This window comes from Macaca thibetana, chromosome 12 (assembly GCF_024542745.1).
Source record: "Macaca thibetana thibetana isolate TM-01 chromosome 12, ASM2454274v1, whole genome shotgun sequence".
Classification (NCBI taxonomy): Eukaryota; Metazoa; Chordata; class Mammalia; order Primates; family Cercopithecidae; genus Macaca; species Macaca thibetana.
In genome coordinates this window covers 64,400,331-64,419,002 of record NC_065589.1, presented here as the reverse complement: position 1 = coordinate 64,419,002, position 18,672 = coordinate 64,400,331, and the positions used below count along the sequence as shown (strand labels likewise).

Sequence of the window (18,672 nt, the reverse complement as noted above, 5' to 3'; positions counted from 1 at the left end):
CAGAAAGAAATTAACCTGTCTGGGTATCATTTTCCCTATCTATAAAGTAGTGATGATGACAGTAGTGTCTGTTTCTTAAGTTGTCATGAAAATTAATAACACTATTTATATCAAAAAAGATTCACATGTAACATTCAGAATAGAGATGTTCTTTCATAATCTTGCCAGTCACTTTAGAATCATTTTTGGGATGTAGTCTATCATTTTAGATAACTTTTTTTTTTGTTTTTTAAGACAGAGCCTTGCTCTGTTGCCCAGGCTGGAGTACAGTGGCACGATCTTGGCTCACTGCAACCTTTGCCTCCTGGGTTCAAGCAATTCTCTGCCTCAGCCTCCTGAGTAGCTGGGATTACTGGCGCCTGCCACCACCCCTGGCTAATTTTTTGTATTTTTAGTAGAGATGGGGTTTTACCATCTTGGCCAGGCTAGTCTTGAACTCCTGACCTTGTGATCCACTTGCCTCGGTCTCCAAAGTGCTGGGATTACAGGTGTGAGCCACTGGACCTGGCCTAGATAACTTTTTATATAATTAAGAGATTTTTCTAAATACCAATTTTATTTTCAATCAACTTTCAATTCAACATGTAAGGATGACAAGACTGCACAAGTAGCAACTTTATGGTGTTTCAACTATTGCCTTTGGTCTGGTAAAATGAGAAAAATGTGTTAATAATTTAATGCAATCCTAAATGTTTAATTGCAGTATCAAATTAAAAGCACACTGAACTCAACATAGGGTTTTGTGTACACAGTTAACAAGGTGACTGATAGTAGTAATGGGCTGCCATTCTATGATGTGGGTATGCTCATGAGTTTCGTCTTCATAAAACGCAATACTGTCATTGTAAAGTTAAGACAGATAAGACACATCTGTTTCTTTGAAAATGTTTAAAACATTTAACATATTCAGTTCTGAAAGATATTTTTAATCTACTCTGTTGAGAAATCTGAATTTTTCATACACAACCTAAATTACTATTTACCTTTATTAAAATAATTGTATAATGAATAAAATGTTAAAATTCTAGAACTCAAAATGTAGTCACAGCACTGAATGCCACATATATGCATATGAAGGCAGAAGGCAATCATGCCGATATGAAATACTTGTACACTGAATTGTATGTAGAATGATTAGAAATTTATTTTTAATTGTGTAAATACAAGTTTTAGAATGAATCATCTCCCTATTCATGTGGCATTATCTGTCATTTTTTTTTTTTTTTTTTTTTTTTTTTTTTTTTTTTGAGACGGAGTCTGGCTCTGTCGCCCGGGCTGGAGTGCAGTGGCCGGATCTCAGCTCACTGCAAGCTCCGCCCCCCGGGTTTATGCCATTCTCCTGCCTCAGCCTCCCGAGTAGCTGGGACTACAGGCGCCCGCCGCCTCGCCCGGCTAGTTTTTTGTATTTTTTAGTAGAGACGGGGTTTCACCGTGTTCGCCAGGATGGTCTCGATCTCCTGACCTCGTGATCCGCCCGTCTCGGCCTCCCAAAGTATCTGTCATTTTTTAAAAACAAGTTTAAAAGCACTTTGTATGAAAAATAATGGGACAAAAAATTAGAATTACAAAGTTTAGATTATAAGGTGACTTCTTAATATGGATACAGAGAATGGAGACAGCTTCCAAACCAAAATAAAGAATATTGAGTTACTTAGTTTACTTCAATGGAGCAGGTTTTTCTGAGGGAAGGCAATGAAAGAGTAAATGATTAAACACGTGAGAAAGTGTTAAATATTGGGAGGAAGGAAAAGATAGTACAGATCCTTGTTTTATGAGGTGTCAAATTATGTGCTAGCCATGTGTTATTTACTAATCTCATGGTTGTGTTACCCCTATGTACACTTGTTTTTGTACATACTCATCTGAAAGCCCTCTATTTTTAAATAGAATTTTTGATAGTGTAAAGAAGTTAAAGGATGAACAATGGTTTGGAAAGAGCAAGTTTCAGAAGGTAGAAAAAACTTCACTTGTTGGGAACTCAATTATTTTGAACAGAGCTATTTACTGTCTGACCATACTTTCCTATATATGCAGTGTAGTAGTCCACTTTCACACTGCTGTAAAGAACTGCCCTAGACTGGGTAATTGATAAAGAAAAGAGGTTAAATTGACTCACGGTTTCCCATGGCTGGGGAGGCCTCAGGAAATTTACAATCTTGGTGGAAGGCAGGGAAGCAAGGACCTTCTTCACAAGGTGGCAGGCGGGAGAATGAATGCAGGAGGAACTATCAAACACTTATAAAACCAAAGACTGCATGAGAACAGCATGGGGGAAACCACCCCTATGATTCAGTTACCTCCACCTGGTCTCTCCAGTGACATGTGGGGATTATGGAAATTATGGGGATTATAATTCAAGATGAGATTTGGGTGTGGACACAAAGCCTAACCATATCATGCAGTATGCAAAATCTTCTATGTTCTGATAGACACGTGCCCTTTCTTTGGTACCAACGTGATCTTTTTTTTTTTTTTTTTTGAGAGGGAGTCTCGCGCTGTTGCCCAGGCTGGAGTGCAGTGGCCGGATCTCAGCTCACTGCAAGCTCCGCCTCCCGGGTTTGCGCTATTCTCCTGCCTCAGCCTCCCGAGTAGCTGGGACTACAGGCGCCTGCCACCTCGCCCGGCTATTTTTTTGTATTTTTTTAGTAGAGACGGGGTTTCACTGTGTTCGCCAGGATGGTCTCGATCTCCTGACCCCGTGATCCGCCCGTCTTGGCCTCCCAAAGTGCTGGGATTACAGGCTTGAGCCACCGCGCCCGGCCTCCAACGTGATCTTCTACAGCATCTCTTACATACTATTCTCAAGTCATATGATATCATAACTTGACCATGACACAAAACTGCCATGGCACTGTATATCCTCCTTTGTTTGGCACATTTATCAAAATTTGACAGCATACCAATTTGTAATGATCATTCATCATTAATGACAAGAATGATGGGAAATGAGGTGACATAAGGAAAGAGATAACTAGAAAAAGGGAACAAAAACTAAGAAATTTCATGGCATCAATTTAAAACTATCAAGACAAAAGCTTGGGGTGGCAGACATCTTACAAAGGTTTAAAGAGGGAAGAGGAGTTGCACATTTATAATAATGTCTGAAGGAATGCAAAAGCCAGGCAGTACACTCTCTATGCTTGCTATAAGAGGCAAAGTCTTTGGTTTGGTCAAATATCTTTAAACATTCCGCACTGGAAAATAACCAAGGCTAGAAGCTTACACCAAAAAGTATAGAGACTGTGTTGTGTTCTTTGTGGAACAGAGATATACAACTTTCTTCCTGCACATATACCAAAGGAAGACTCTTCAGTTCTAGGATTTTTATATCCTCTTCATAATGTTATAAGATGTATAAACAAGTGAAATGCTAATTCCTGGGTCCTTACTGGATATTTTAAAAATATGAGGCACTTTAACTTTTAAAGTATAAAAAAACTGGATATTAACATGCTGGTAAGGTTAAAGTTGGGAAAAGCTTGCAGTTTTTGACATACTGTATACGTCCTCCTACATCCTGAAAGGCGAAGAAATGCCCACTGGGACTGAGAGGTCTGTTTCATAGTGCTACAATTCTCGTTTACAGAATAAAGCAACAGGAAACACAATCATACCATTCCTACAAGTTAAGTTTGCAAAACAGCCTCACATTTATTATAGCAAAATCAATGTATTGGGGAGATCAAATATCTTCTCATAGGGGAAAATAGAAAATACAACTTGAAGAAAAGTGACATTGTTTTATACATAAAGTACAGTAAATAGCTAAAAAAAAGTAGAAATACAAATATGCTATAGTTCATCGTGTTGGTATACATTGTATTCCTTGGGAGAAATGAAGCCATCACCATCATGGTCATTCTTCTTAAAAATATCTTCTAAAACTGCATCCTGATATGACTTGTCACGTGGCTTCTCATCTTTTTCAAATTCCCTTTGCAAGTAGAGGTTTATCTGGAAGGCCAAAATAACATTCCTTTAATTAAAAGCCATCACAGTAAATTTCCAGTAACTTTGAGAATATTTATAATAATGAAATTCATGTCCAGGATTACTTATAGTAAATGACACAACAGTTTGAAAAGCTATTTGAGGTTTTATTTTTCTTACTCTTTGAAGCAATGTTTTGGAGAGAAACAGGTCTTCAAATTAGTTTTCCCTAAGATGATAGATGGTTAGTGGTACATACTCAAAGATTAATATTTAAATTGAACTTTGTTGAAACTAAATGCTTTCTAATAATCCATGCTGTTCATATTATCAAAGGAAAATAATGCATGACTGCCATTAGTGAAAAAAACCCAAATTGGCATTTCTATAATCTCTAAAACTAATGAATATGTTATATAATCAATAAAATATAACCATAGGTTTTGAAATAAAATTTAGTATTTTAAGTTTTTCTAGGCTTCTATTGCTCTCTTCCAAATCTACATAACTATAATAATCTCTTTAATAATGTCAAATAAAGAAAGGAATCCTGAAGTATTCACTAATTATATAAAATTTCTCTATGCAAACACACATTAAAAGTATTGTCCAATATAGTAGCCACTAGCCACATGTGACTAATGAGCACTTGAAACATGGCTAGATCAAAATGAGATATGTTACTACAAATGTAAAATATATAACAGATCTTGAAGGCTTCAAAAAGTATATCTAATTGATAACTTTTATATTGATCTCATATAGAAATGGCAATATTTTAGATATATTGAGTGAAGATATAACATTAAAATTAATTTCACCTATATCTTTTTACTTTTTAAGATGTGACTATAAAAATTTTAAAATTATATGTGTAACTCAAATTATATTTCCATTGGAAAGCACTAATCCTTATAATAACTAAAGAAAGCAATGCACAATCATCTGGAGGTAATGTTCAGTAAGGCTGGCATTAAAGAGGCAAGAGTATTTTTGAAAGCTAGAGTTTGAGAGGTTTTTCGCAATACATATCCTACGGTCAACCCATTGCAAGTTGACTTTATTTTAGAGCAATCAGTGGACCTTAATGAAGGCTATATCAACTGTTCTCAAATGGGACTTTGGTCCTACATGAGGGAGACGAATTTTTTTCTTCCAGCCAAAGCTTAGCAGTCCTAGGTAGGTGTAAACAATTTTTAATAGCTCCAAATATTTCTCAGTTTCTAAGTAAGTTCATTTATTTTTACACAACCAATATTGCTGATGCTTAAACTCGACTCCTTTTCCAGTACACTATAGTACAGAGGTACAGAAAGACAGTGGGTAAGAACATGACCTTAATTTTGCTAGTAATGGGTTCCACACTATTTCCACTTTTTAATTTAATAAAACACTGTATTTCCCCCATCCTTCCCCTTTAATACTAAAGAAATATTTTTCTTTTTCTTTTTTAAAGATGAAACTGATAAAATAGTTTACTTAATCTTTCTGACAATGAATAAAGTTTTTTTTTTTTTTTTTTTTTTTTAGTTCATGTTTCTAATTCAGGCTTTGCCTTGGATTTGCTGTGTGGTCGTGTGCAAATTAACCTCTCTGAACCTCAGTTTTGTCATCTGTAAAAGGAGGTAAATAAGTATCTATATTGTAGGATTGATGCAAGGATTAGAATAATGATTATGGCCATCAATAAAAGATAGCTATTGTTATTCAAGTTAGTGAAAATCACTCTCATCCATCTGGCGATAAAGCAGCTGATATCACAAAGACATCCAGGGAAATTGTAGCTAAGTAGATTAGTATTTTGAATTTTCTCTATTTTTATTTTCCAGAAAAGAATTTAAGATTGTCTAATGTCTTACTGTGGAGTAGTCATACTGCAGAACATGGCTCTTGGTGTGCCTGTGATAATGAGTGGTCTGTGTGCATAGGCTGAGCCCTTGGGTACTATGCGAATTCAGCTGCAGCTGCTATTCACTCTAAAAAAGGGTGATAAGGAGTCAATAGAGAAGTGAATAAGGAGTCAATGGAGAAGTACACTTTGGGAACCATTTGCCACCCCTGTAACTGCCCTTCTTCTTAAGAACAGGACATGTTCCCTTCTCCTTTTTCCACTGTTGGCCAACCAAGATGCTTGAAGGGAAAGTCATTACTAATATCCAGGTGTAAGAAGTTGAACTGGGTGGGGAAAGGATTGGAGAGGGAGATGAAAAAGCAACAGAGAAAAAGACTTATTTTTATCACTTGAAATCAATCTTTTACTACTCACTTATGTGGTAGAGTTATGCATTTTTAAATGTCTCCTAACTAGTTAAGAGGGGAGACAGCTGGTTTACTAATTTTAAGCAAGAGTATGGTCAGTGGGACTAAGTAAAACATTAGACTTCAATAAATAGTATTAGACTTGAAACATTCATGATTTTCTCCAAAAGAAGCAGTCTAAGTCCAAAGTTAAAAATATAGTAGTGGGCCAGGCATGGTGGTTCATGCCTGTAATCCCAGCACTTTGGGAGGCTGAAGGAGAATCACTTGAGGCCAGGAGTTCAAGACTAGCCTGGGCAATGTAGTGAGACTCCATCTCTTAAACAAAAATAATTAGCTGGGTGTGGTGGCATGCTGGGGTATCACTTGAGTCCAGGGATTCAAGGGTGCAGTGAGCTATGATCACTCCACCCTGGCATGGGCAACAGAGCAAGACCCTGTCTCTAAGAAAAATTAAACTGTAAGAAGACTCATGAAGCCAGATGGCCCAGGTTTTGCCCCTTACTACTGTGTGATTTTTGGCTAGTTAACCTGATTATTATTTTCCCCATCTAAAAGTGGAGATGATGACAATAGTGTCTGCCCCATAAACTATCATGAAGATTAGATAAGTTCACATACTTATATGCTTATAAATAGTATCTGGTACTAAAAGTACAAAATAAATGTTACCTATTATTATCTCTTTTTTTTTTTTTTTTTTTTTTTTTGGAGACAAGGTCTCAGTCTATCTTCCAGGCTGGAGTGCAGTGGCACGATCACAGCTCACTGCAGCCTCAACCTCCTGGGCCCAAGCGATCCTCCTACCTCAGTCTCCTAGCTGGGACCACAGGTATGCACCACCACACCTGGCTAATTTATTAAATTTTTTGTAGAGACGGGTCTCCCTATGTTGCCCAGGCTGGTCTTGAACTCCTGGGCTCAAGCAATCTTCCCACCTCGGCCTCCCAAAGTGTTGAGATTTTAGGCATGAGCCACATGCCCAGCCCAATTATCATTATTATTACAAGATCTTTATTACAAGACTGAGATACAGAAGCTAGCTGGCTGAACTCCTGGCTCCTGTTTACCAACTTTCTAGCCCACTCAATTCAGATCCTTGCTAGCTCTTTTCATAATCCTATGAGGCGTGAATTATTTGCCCTGTTGCAAATTCTTACAGTGTTGCCTGAAAAAGAGATATGCTAGTGTAGTCTAGAAACTGGAAGAGCACTGTAGAGATGAATAATTTGGGATTTTAATGACTCTCTTGTAGGGAGAAAGGCAATTGAAGAGGATGACTCACAAGGTTTATACTGAAAAAGCTTAGAGCTTTTTCTAAGCGCTTAGATTATTTTTTAGTGACCAGCTCTATAAAAGCAGTGATCAGAGCCCATGCTAGCTAGACCTAAAAAGTAATAGTTGTAAAACAGATGTATTTAAACTGAGATAAAAAAATTAGACTATACACATGAAATTGGTTTGAATTACCTCGGCTTTAGAGAGTTGCCTGTCATTGTCCGTGTCTATCTGTTTAAATGTCTCAATGCTCCGTGGTCCTTTGGTCACAGCATAAAGTTCAATCTCAAAAATCAATGTAGCATCAGGTGGAATCTTGCCTTCTGCTAAGGGTATAAATTTTAGCAGTTTAACTTACGTAAAGATATGGTTCAAATATCTACTCATGAACTGCCATAACCATATTACATTATTTCATGTTGATAAGAATTGCTATCTGAATACTCACAATTTTTAATTTTTTCTCATCTTTTATAACTTCTTTCAGCTTTTCAAGAGTTTTCATTTTTGCTTTTTTTCTCTTTTTTTATAAATACTTTTTAGGAATATTTTTTCCGCATGTTTCTGAACCAAGTCAATTCAAAGGACCTATGGGACCACTATTTCTTGATTAAGTACAAATCATAAATTTTTATTAATACATGGATATGACCCTCCATATCTGTGGGTTCTGCATCTGTGGATTCAACCGGTCTCAGCTTGAAAATATTCATACAAAAAAAGGATAGTTGTGTGTGTAATAAACACGTACAGACTTTTTTCTTGTCATTATTCCCTAACCAATACAAAAACCTTTTACATAACATTTACATTGTATTAGATATTATAAGTAATCTAGAGATGATTTAAAGTACACTGGAAGATGTGCGGAGGTTATATGCAAATGTGATGCCATTTTATATTAGGGGCTTGAGCTTCTGTGGATTTTGGAATCCATGAGAAAGTCTTGAAACCAATCTCTAACAGGTACTGAGAGACAACTGTACTCTCCTATCATCAATACAGAAGAGAGGTGGCACAGAGAAGAAATGCATGGGCAGAAAAATTTCAAAGCATAGATGAGTAATCTTCTAGAAAATGATTTTGTGTAGTTATTTGGAAGCATAAATAAAACATAAGTATCAATATATTTGTCTTTCAAATTTTTTATAGACATTAAAAAATAAGTGCAATGATAGAAAAATCCAGTAACAGGCTGGGCATGGTGGCTCACACGTGTAATTCCAGCACTCTGGGAGACCGAGACAGGAGGATCACTTGAGCCCAGGAGTTTGAGACCAACCTGGGCAACATGGTGAGACCCTGTCTCTATTAAAAAAAAAAAAAAAAAAAAGAATTAAAAATAAAAGAAAAATTCAGTAACAATTTTACAAAGAAATTGTATACATTTTTAAGCATTAAGTTGAATACCTCTTTTTATTTTTATCTATTTGTTTTTTTTGAGACGGAGTCTCACTCTGTTTCCCAGGCTGGAGTGCAGTAGCGCAATCTCCGCTTACTACAGCCTCTGCCTTCTGGGTTCAAGCCATTCTCCTACCTCAGCCTCCTGAGTAGCTGGGATTACAGGTGCACACCAGGCATTGTATTATTAGTAGAGACAGGGTTTCGCCATGTTGGCCAGGCTGGTCTTGAACTCCTGACCTCAGGTGATCTGCTTGCTTTGGCTTCCCTAAGTGCTAGGCTTACAGATGTGAGCCACTGTGCCTGGCTAGAATTGCTCTCTTTAATTAAGTTAACCTATTAGCTGATGTCACAGATTTTTTTTTTTCTTTTTGGACAAGAAAATTCCTCTGTCACCCAGGCTAGAGTGCAATGGCACGATCTCGGCTCACTGTAACCTCTGCCTCCCAGGTTCAAGCAATTCTCCTGCCTCAGCCTCCTGAGTAGCTGGGATTACAGGCATCTGCCACCATTCCTGGCTAATTTTTTGTACTTTATTAGTAGAGATGGGGATTCACCATGTTGGCCAGGCTGGTCTCAAACTCTTGACCTCAAATGATCCACCTGCCTTGGCCTCCCAAAGTGCTGGGATTATAGGCGTGAGCCACCGTGCCAGGCCATGATGTCACAGGTGATTTTAATAAACAATGGGCTATTTCAGATATATATGTCATAAAAATGACCTGCAGAAATAACTTCCTAAGGGGCAGTGGGTAGCTTGTGTCATCAGTATATTGCCAGTGTCTCACACAGTGCCTGATCTACTGCAGACAGTCCAATTTGTCAAATGAATGACCCATATCATTTATTTTTAAAATGTTTGTCCTTGGAAGGAAACAGCAATTTCTTTAATAAAAAAGTGAAGCATTCTAGCTAAAGTCTTTATATAATCTGAAGAGAAAAGAGTTTGTGAGTTATAGCCAAAAGGAGTAGCAGATTAGTAGTTTTCAAAGAGAAAACATAGAAGGATCTACCCATGCATCATATGACTAACATAAAAGTCCTAACCTAATGCACCACATATTACCTGACTTTAGAGTAGAAGAGCTAGAGATTGAGTCAATGGTCGTTTTATAAAACCTATTCCTATTTTTTCCAGTTATAATCTCCTTATTACAGAAAAACAATTACTTCTGACAATAATTCAAGGCAAATTCAAAACACAAATTCAAATTTCTTTCTTTCTTTTTTTTTTTGAGACAGAATCTGCTCTGTTGCCCAGGCCGTAGTGCAGTGGCACAATCTTGGCTCACTGCAACCTCCATCTCCTGAGTTCAAGTGATTCTTGTGTCTCAGCCTCCCAAGTAGCTGGGACTACAGGCATGCACCGCCACGCCCAGCTATTTTTTGTATTTTTAGTAGATATGGGGTTTCACTATGTTGGCCAGGCTGGTCTTGAACTCCTGGCCTCAGGTGATCCACCCACCTCAGCCTCCCAAAGTGCTAGGATTACAGGTATACGCCACTGTGCCCAGCCCAAAACATAAATTTCTTAAGAAAAAATATCGTAGGTACATAGGCAGTTTTTGAACAATTTTGCTATAAACAGAAAACATTGGCCAGGCGCAGTGGTATAAGCCACCAGGAGTTCGACACCTGCCTGGCCAACATGGTGAAACCCCGTTTCTACTAAAAAAACAAAAATTAGCCAGGCATGCTGGCGTGTGCCTGTAATCCCAGCTACTCAGAGGCTGAGGCAGGAGAGTAGCTTGAACCCGGGAGGGAGAGGCTGCAGTGAGCCAAAATCAATCACACCGCTGCACTCCAGTTGGGCGACAGAGTAAGACTCCATCACAAAAAAAAAAAAAAAAAAAAAAAAAAGGATATATTGCCAATCACCTCTTTTTCTTGTTATATATTGTTATTTAAGCACTAACAAGTCACATGCATTTCAAGACATGCAGGGTTGTTCTGTGACATGAGACAAGGATATTTTACAGAAGAAAGACTTCTTCAAGTACTACCTAAAATAAAGTTATAGCTAATGTCACGTCTTAATAACAACTTACTTTTAAATGCTTATTTAATCAAGAGGTTGTTAAACAGTTACTTAAGGTCTACACTGCAACTTTTAAAATAATGTAATCCAAGGTATTGCAATGCAGGCAAGGCCAGTATTAACTATGGTCCAATTAACACACTTTTTGGGGCCTCAGTTTCCTTTCCTGTAAAATGAGGGTGCTGGTGGTATTACTAGTGAGATTATTCACTTTAATGTTTGTTAGAGATACCTCCAATTGAATAGGAACTTGTTTCATGTCAAACTTCTATATCTCTGCAGCAAGTTTCTGATTTATTAAGAGCTTAGGCAGCCTGGGTAGTCATTCATATCTAAGGATAAATTACTTTATGAAAAGGATAAGCTAAGTGGTCCTTTGCCTGAGGGTGGTGAACCCTGGATGAGCACCTGATGATGACAGATGTGTGTGCTCCAGGCAGATAGGAGAGTGGGTGCTCTAGTGGTAGGCAGAATGTGGAGGCATCTGAAGACACAACACAAGACAGAAAGGAAAACTTTGAAAATGAGAAAGAGACTGAAAGGCAAACTCTTCCTCCATCATTTTGCCTAGAAGTGGCCTTAACTTTTGACAGATTTTTAGCACAAGTATTGCATTTGACTTAATTTATTTTCAATTTTCCTTCTCTTTCTCCCAGGTTCCTGTATAAATAAAAACAGGATATATAAATTATGGTACCATGGAGCTGTTCTGATGGGATCAAATTATTGGCAAAAAGCATTAAAAATAAAGCTGAAGTTATCTGGAAATTGTCTCTTTAGGAGTTTTAAGCCTGACTGGGTCTGACTCGAAGCACTGACAACCCCCCACCACCCGCCAATCCAATGTGGGGCACTGATGCCCCGATTTTGCTGGAAAGAACTCTTAATGACTAATAAAACGGCCTCAAAGAAGGCATGCCACTTCCATGAAATATTTGGGAGCAATGCCATATCTCATTGTGGAAAATTGATCTTTACTATTTCAAACAGGTGGAGTTAGCAGTGGCTCTAAATAGGGTAAGGAGGCAAAGATTCTTTCTGTACAGCCTTCAAGCAGCAACGTGGAGCAAGAACCTAACAAAGGATGCAAGGTGCAGCCTGTCTGTCAGGCTGCCCATCCTCCCTGCCTGCTTTAAAAATTTTCTTCTCTGTTCTGCTACACTCAATTTTTGTAATTTAAAAATTTAATTTAATTTTGGAAAAATTAATACATGCACTATAAAACTTTCAAATGGTACAAAATGTTAGAATGAAAATAAATCTTCTCATCCTTGACCCTGAGGCATATGACTGCATATTCTTCCAGATGTATTTTTGTGTAGATACAGGCATATGTGAAACTCCTCCTCTGAGATACAAGCTCATAGAGGATCGGGAGTAGTGTCTACTTTGGTCACTGCTTTATGCCCAGTGCCTACAAAGCCTGGCACTGATGCTCAATACATATCCCAAAAGTGGAATATAGTCTAGTCCACAGGTTGGAGTGCAGTGGCACAAACACAGCTCACAGCAGCCTCGACCTCCCAGGCTCAAGGGATCCTCCCACCTCAGCACCCTGAGTAGTTGGGACCACAGGCGGATACCGCCACAGCTGGCTAACTTTTTAATTTTCTGTAGCGATTGGGTCTCCCTGCATTGCCCAGGTTGCTTTCAGACTCCTGGGCTCAAGTGATCCTCCCACCTTAGCCTCTCAAAGTGCTAGGATTATAGGCATGAAGCCACCATGCCTGGCCTCCACTTTATTTTTAACATATTAATAAGTATAGCTCTACTTAATTCTTTTTACTGGCTACACAGTAATTCATTGTGTAGATATATTATATTTAACTAATTTCCCACTGATGGATAGGAGGTGGTTTCCAGCCTTTTGCTACCCTCCCCCACAAAAATGCCTGCAGTGAATGTTCTTTTACACATACCTTTGTGCATATTCCTGGAAATGGAACTACTGGAATAAGAAGGCATGTGCATTTTCACTTTTTTTTTTTGAGATGGAGTCTCACTGTGTAGCCCAGGCTGGAGTACAGTGGCACAATCTCGGCTCACCGCAACTTCTGCCTCCCAGGTTCAAGTGATTCTCCTGCCTCAGCCTCCCAAGTAGCTGGGATTACAGACACACTCTACCACAACCAGCTAATTTTTGTATTTTTAGTGGAGGCGGGGTTTCACCATGTTGGCCAGACTGGTCTCGAACTCCTGACCTGAAGTGATCTGCCCACCTCAGCCTCCCAAAGTGCTGGAATTACAGGTATCAGCCACCACACCTGGGCCTGCATTTTCACTTTTGATAACAATTGTTAGAGAAGTTGAATGATTTCCATTCCCAGCAATAATGCTGATTTTTCCATGCTTTTGCCAAGTTGTTTTGTCTTTGCTAATCTGATGAGTGAAATATGGTGTCTCATTTTAAATTTCTTTAATTATGAATAAAATTAAGTATTCTCACAGACTTAAAGGCCATTTGTAATTTTTTGCTAGTGGGTGCTTATTTATGAATTTGGCCCATTTCTAGGGATATGTCATTTTCATTATTGGTTAGTGTAAGTCAGTCTTCATATATGATACAAACATTTTTCCCATTTATTTGCTTTACCTAGGTTTTCAGATATTTTTGCTCTACGATTTTAAAAATAGGCAAGATATTGAAAGAATAAGATCATTTCTTACACATTTGAAGGCTTGTCCTGTATTGGGGTAATAATGACTGACAGCTTATTATATCTCAGATGTTCCTTTTACAATGTGCCCGTCCTGTCCTTTTACTCTAAACCCACATGTTCCAGTTTCTGAGTTTTATGAATTTAACTTTGGTACTGCTTACCAAAGATCTGTTATAAATATTTATGTAATAATGACATATGCTGAAAACAATAAAAATGCTTGGCCAGGCACAGTGGCTTAGCCTCTAATCCCAGCACTTTGGGAGACCGAGGCGGGCGGATCACGAGGTCAGGAGATCGAGACCATCCTGGCTAACACAGTGAAACCCCGTCACTACTAAAAATACAAAAAATTAGCCAGGCATGGTGGCGGACACCTGTAGTCCCAGCTACTCAGGAGGCTGAGGCAGGAGAATGGCATGAACCTGGGAGGCAGAGCTTGCAGTGAGCCGAGATCGTGCCACTACCCTCCAGCCTGGGCCACAGAGCGAGACTCCGTCTCAAAAAAAATGCTTAAGATAGAGCTTATAGAATATACAGAATCATCATGAGTGTTGCCACAATGTAGAAGAAAGAACTCTGGCCAGATATCTATATTCAAACAATGTCGTGTTATCTTTATAAACAAAAAGAGGGGACTGGACTGAACTAGATAGAGCTTAAGGTCATTGGACTCAACTGTTCTCTTTATTTCATCTATCATTTTTTATTTATTTTACTTTTTTTGTTTTTAATTGTGGTAAAATTCACATAACATAAAATTTACCATCATAACGATTTTCAAGTGTGTTGTTCAGTAAAGTACATTTATGCTGCCATGCAACCAATCTCCAGAACTCTTCCTCTGGCAAAACTGAAACTCTATACCCATTGGTCAACACTCCCCCTTTTCCCTCTCACTTCAGCCTCTGGCAATCACCCTTCTACTTTGTCTCTATTAATTTGACTACTCTAGGTACCTCATATAAGTGGAATTATACAGTATTTATCTTTTTGTGACTGGTTTATTTCATTTAGCATAATGTCCTCAAGGCTGATACATGTTGGTGAATGTCTCAGAATTTTCTTCCTTTTTTTTTTTTTTGAGACAGAGTCTCGCTCTGTCACCCAGGCTGGAGTGCAGTGGCCGGATCTCAGCTCACTGCAAGCTCCGCCTCCCGGGTTCATGCCATTCTCCAGCCTCAGCCTCCCGAGTAGCTGGGACTACAGGCGCCCGCCACCTCGCCCGGCTAGTTTTTTTTTTTTTTGTATTTCTTAATAGAGACGGGGTTTCCCCGTGTTAGCCAGGATGGTCTCGATCTCCTGACCTCGTGATCCGCCCGTCTCGGCCTCCCAAAGTGCTGGGATTACAGGCTTGAGCCACCGCGCCCGGCCTTTTCTTCCTTTTTAAGGCTGAATAATATTCCATTTCATGTGGGTTTTTTTTTTTTTTTTTTTTTTTTTTTTTGTAGAGCAGGGTCTTGCTGTTGCTCAGGCTGGTCCTGGCCTCAAGCGATCCTACCAACTTGGCCTCCCAAACTGTTGGGATTACAGGCGTGAGCCACTGTGCCTGGCTTCCATATACGCATATATTCATTTTGTTTATCCATTTCTCTTTTTTTTTTTTTTTTGAGACAGAGTCTCGCTTAGTCGCCCAGGCTGGAGTGCAATGGCGCGATCTCGGCTCACTGCAAGCTCCGCCTCCCGGGTTCACGCCATTCTCCTGCCTCAGCCTCCCGAGTAGCTGGGACTACAGGCGCCCGCCGCCTCGCCCGGCTAATTTTTTGCATTTTTAGTAGAGACGGGGTTTCACCGTGTTAGCCAGGATGGTCTCGATCTCCTGACCTCGTGATCCGCCCGCCTCGGCCTCCCAAAGTGCTGGGATTACAGGCGTGAGCCACCGCGCCCGGCTGTTTATCCATTTCTCTATCATCTATGGACATGTGGCTTGCTTCCATCTCTTGTCTACTGTACATGGCTGCTATGAGCATGGCTGTACAAATATTTCTTTTTGAGACTGGGCTTTCAATTCTTTCAGACCTACATACCCAGAAATCTACTAATCATTTTAAAAATATAACTAAAACAAGAAATTAAAATTAAACATCTTACCATGGCCTTCCTTTCCGTATGCAAATGAAGGGGGTATAACTACTTTTCGCTTTTCTCCAGGGCACATATCCATCATAGCAATGTCTAGGCCTTTTATCACTTGCCCAACACCAAGGACAAACCATTTGGGGTGGCCTTCATTTTGTGTCCGGCTATAATAAAAAACAATATTTAAGTAAACTGATTTCAAGAAATCAAACTTGAAAATACAGCTGGGCATTTAAAATTGGAGTCCTCTCTAACCATCATTCCTGTATAAGCACTCTTTCTAAAACCCCTAACCGGGTGTTTGACTCAAACTTCCCTATAATCACCAGAAAGAAGTATGATTTGCCCAAAGCTAATCATTAAGAGCCATCTCATTTTTTAAAATTGTTATCTTTACAAAACCTATTCAACAGTTAACTTTTTAATGGGTCTCCAGCCCCTAACTAGCTGCATGGCTTGTACAAAGAACTCATTTAACTCCCCTGAGTGTGTTGTAAAAAATGATGAGGCAGGTTTAGCCTCAAAAAGTCATTTTAAAAGTAATTTAAAATGGTATATTTTCTTATTAAATTCTAGTAATAGTCTATATTCTTATTAAACCCTAATATAATATTAAATTTAAAAACTGTATAAATTCTTATTAAATTTCTCTATTTTATTCTAAATGGATGGAACTATCTTACCCAGTCCTATCTTTACAGGATGAAGAAAAGATTCTCCCTCTGAGTAATAAGCCATCAATTAAATCAGAGTAGGCACCAGGTGGAATGGGGGAGCAGGGCCCACCAGAAGTCACCAGGGAAGTAATGGTTTTTCTTGATAGAAAGTGGCCACAACCTATAAAAATCGTGCTTCTGAAGGCCAGAGTTAAATCTCGTTATTCCATGTATTCCTCCGTAAAGACTCAATACTTCCGGCAAGGGAAAAATGTGAACATCCTTACAGGCAGAACCTTGATTTAATTCTGGAGGTCCCAGAATTAAAGGTAATGGTAGTGGTTGGTGTGTGTGTGGATGTACTGTATTTTCGATAATTTTTTTTTTTTTTTTTTTTTTTTTTTTTTTGTTGAGACGGAGTCTTGCTCTGTCTCCCGGGCTGGAGTGCAGTGGCCGGATCTCAGCTCACTGCAAGCTCCGCCTCTCGGGTTTACGCCATTCTCCTGCCTCAGCCTCCCGTGTAGCTGGGACTACAGGCGCCCGCCACCTCGCCCGGCTAATTTTTTGTATTTTTAGTAGAGACGGGGTTTCACCATGTTAGCCAGGATGGTCTTGATCTCCTGACCTCGTGATCCGCCCGTCTCGGCCTCCCAAAGTGCTAGGATTACAGGCTTGAGCCACCGCGCCCGGCCTCGATAATTTATTGGACCAACATTTTCAATACTTTAAATAGAAATATTCAGTTTATTAGAGAACCACACATATATATATTATATATATATATATTTAATGAATAAAGGGCTCAACTTTTACTGTTAAAAAATAAAACCCCAACCAACCAACCAACCAACCAACTAACCAGTAAGGCTTACGCTTGGTGGAGGCAGGCAAGATTTTGTGCAACTGGACGCGTGGGCAGCTCGCAGCATTTCCTACCTGCAGTAGAATTTCGACCCGTCTTTAGCCAGGTAGCCGTCATAATGGGCATTTAGTAGGTCTCCCTTCTTGCTTGTCTTAGAGCAGTTTTCTGGACGATGCAAAACTTCTATTTTCACTTCTTCGGTGCTCTCCTCTTTCTTTTGTCTCTGAGCAGTAAAAAGGCCCCATAGATAAAAGAAAACAATGAATCTGAATAAGAAATGCATGGTTTCTGGCATCGGCTCCAGCAGAACAGCGCTCTCCCTCCCGCGTGTCACTCGCGCCCCTTGGATGCCCCGCGCCGAGTTCCGACGCGTGGCAGGCGTTGTACACTGTCACAAAGGGCCGGGGCTGGGCCATAGACGCGGCCCTGCCCTCTCACAGGCCCAACCCCTCCTCCTTGGGCAGCGGGCTCAGCGCGGTTAACGCTGTTTCTAGGCCCCCGGGCTGGCTGTTCTCATCTCTAAGATTGCACCGCACACTCGCTCTGCTTCTCGCTAAACCCGCATATTTTACAGCCGGTTTCCTCAGGGTTCGGTGACAACATTGGCATTTCTAAAATGGAACTGGCATAAGACGAAATAAACAGCCAGGGATGTCGTAGAGTCAGGGAATATGGTTGTCATTTGTGGAAGCAAAAGACTTCTAAGACCCCTACGGAACGAGCAGATAGATACTGGGGGGAGGAAGAAGCATGCTGGAAAAGGAGCGTAAAAAATAGGCTGGCGGTGGCTTCCTGGGTGCTTCTGGGGTGTCCTTGAAGCGAATCCTCAGGTCGGAGTCTTGCATTCAGAAGTTCCAGGCTGAGTCGCACAACCTGAAGGCCAGCCCGACGCGAAGAAACTGCGGTGCAGCAGCTCCTCCGCCTGGCTGCAGGCATTTTCGAGAGCCGACCTCCAGGATTCAGCGACCGCCGCTGGCTTGCATTTCTTTCCCCCTCCACTAGGGGTCGCCCTTGATTCGAGGGCCTCTGGTAGTGCGGGGAATGGTCTTTTGACTTTTTTGTACCAATCCCATGGGATACGTAATTTTCCACATCAGTCAAGAAAACTTGAGTATTGGGCATTTTTTCCTAATCTCACAGCTAATACGCAGCCAGGTTTTTGGTCAAATCTGTGTGACCACACCTCCCCACCACCAATTTTAGTACGAAAACCTTTAAAATACACAGAAAAGTTGAATTTTACAGTAAACACTGGTACACCCACCGCCTAGATCCTGTCATTGAATTATATTTATTATATATCCATCCATCACTCTTTCCTCCATCAATTCGCCTTGTTTCCGAGTGAATACCTAAAGACTATCCAAACCAGAAAACCAGCAAAGGCCTTTTGCATTCGCCTGGATTAAGTTCTGGGAGTAGAGGTGCTATTCCACCTGGGTGATGCGAAGAAAAGCCGCAGCACTGAGCCCGATTGATGTGCTTTGCTTAAAGTTTGCAAAATTCCAT

The 18,672-nt window shown here is 39.9% G+C and overlaps 1 protein-coding gene across 4 annotated transcripts; it reads right to left on the bottom strand.

Annotated features, from left to right (window-relative positions):
- Positions 1-3,626: 3,626 nt before the first annotated feature.
- On the bottom strand, positions 3,627-18,110 carry FKBP7 (FKBP prolyl isomerase 7). 4 transcript variants are annotated; one of them, XM_050750595.1, is made up of 4 exons: positions 17,238-18,110; positions 15,658-15,809; positions 7,660-7,790; positions 3,627-3,954 (listed from the first exon to the last, which is right to left on the bottom strand). In XM_050750595.1, the coding sequence occupies exons 1-4, from the start codon at positions 17,456-17,458 to the stop codon at positions 3,793-3,795; spliced, it is 666 nt and encodes a 221-aa protein (XP_050606552.1). In that variant the 5' UTR covers positions 17,459-18,110; the 3' UTR covers positions 3,627-3,792. The 4 variants fall into 4 exon arrangements, with proteins under 4 accessions (XP_050606552.1, XP_050606551.1, XP_050606554.1 ...); XM_050750594.1 differs by having other exon boundaries at positions 7,660-7,793; positions 17,238-18,109; XM_050750596.1 differs by lacking the exon at positions 3,627-3,954 and adding an exon at positions 5,837-5,906 and having other exon boundaries at positions 7,660-7,793; positions 17,238-18,107.
- Between the last annotated feature and the right edge of the window lie 562 nt (positions 18,111-18,672).

Bases quoted from the DNA above. Each gene is read 5' to 3' on its own strand.
- FKBP7 (XM_050750594.1), bottom strand. From the start codon at position 17,458: ATGCCAGAAACCATGCATTTCTTATTCAGATTCATTGTTTTCTTTTAT. The intron at 15,810-17,237 runs GTAGGAAATGCT...TTTTTATTATAG, and splicing joins GGGTCGAAATTCTACTGCAG to CCGGACACAAAATGAAGGCC. The intron at 3,955-7,659 runs GTAATTCAAACC...TTGGCCTTCCAG, and splicing joins GGCAACTCTCTAAAGCCGAG to ATAAACCTCTACTTGCAAAG.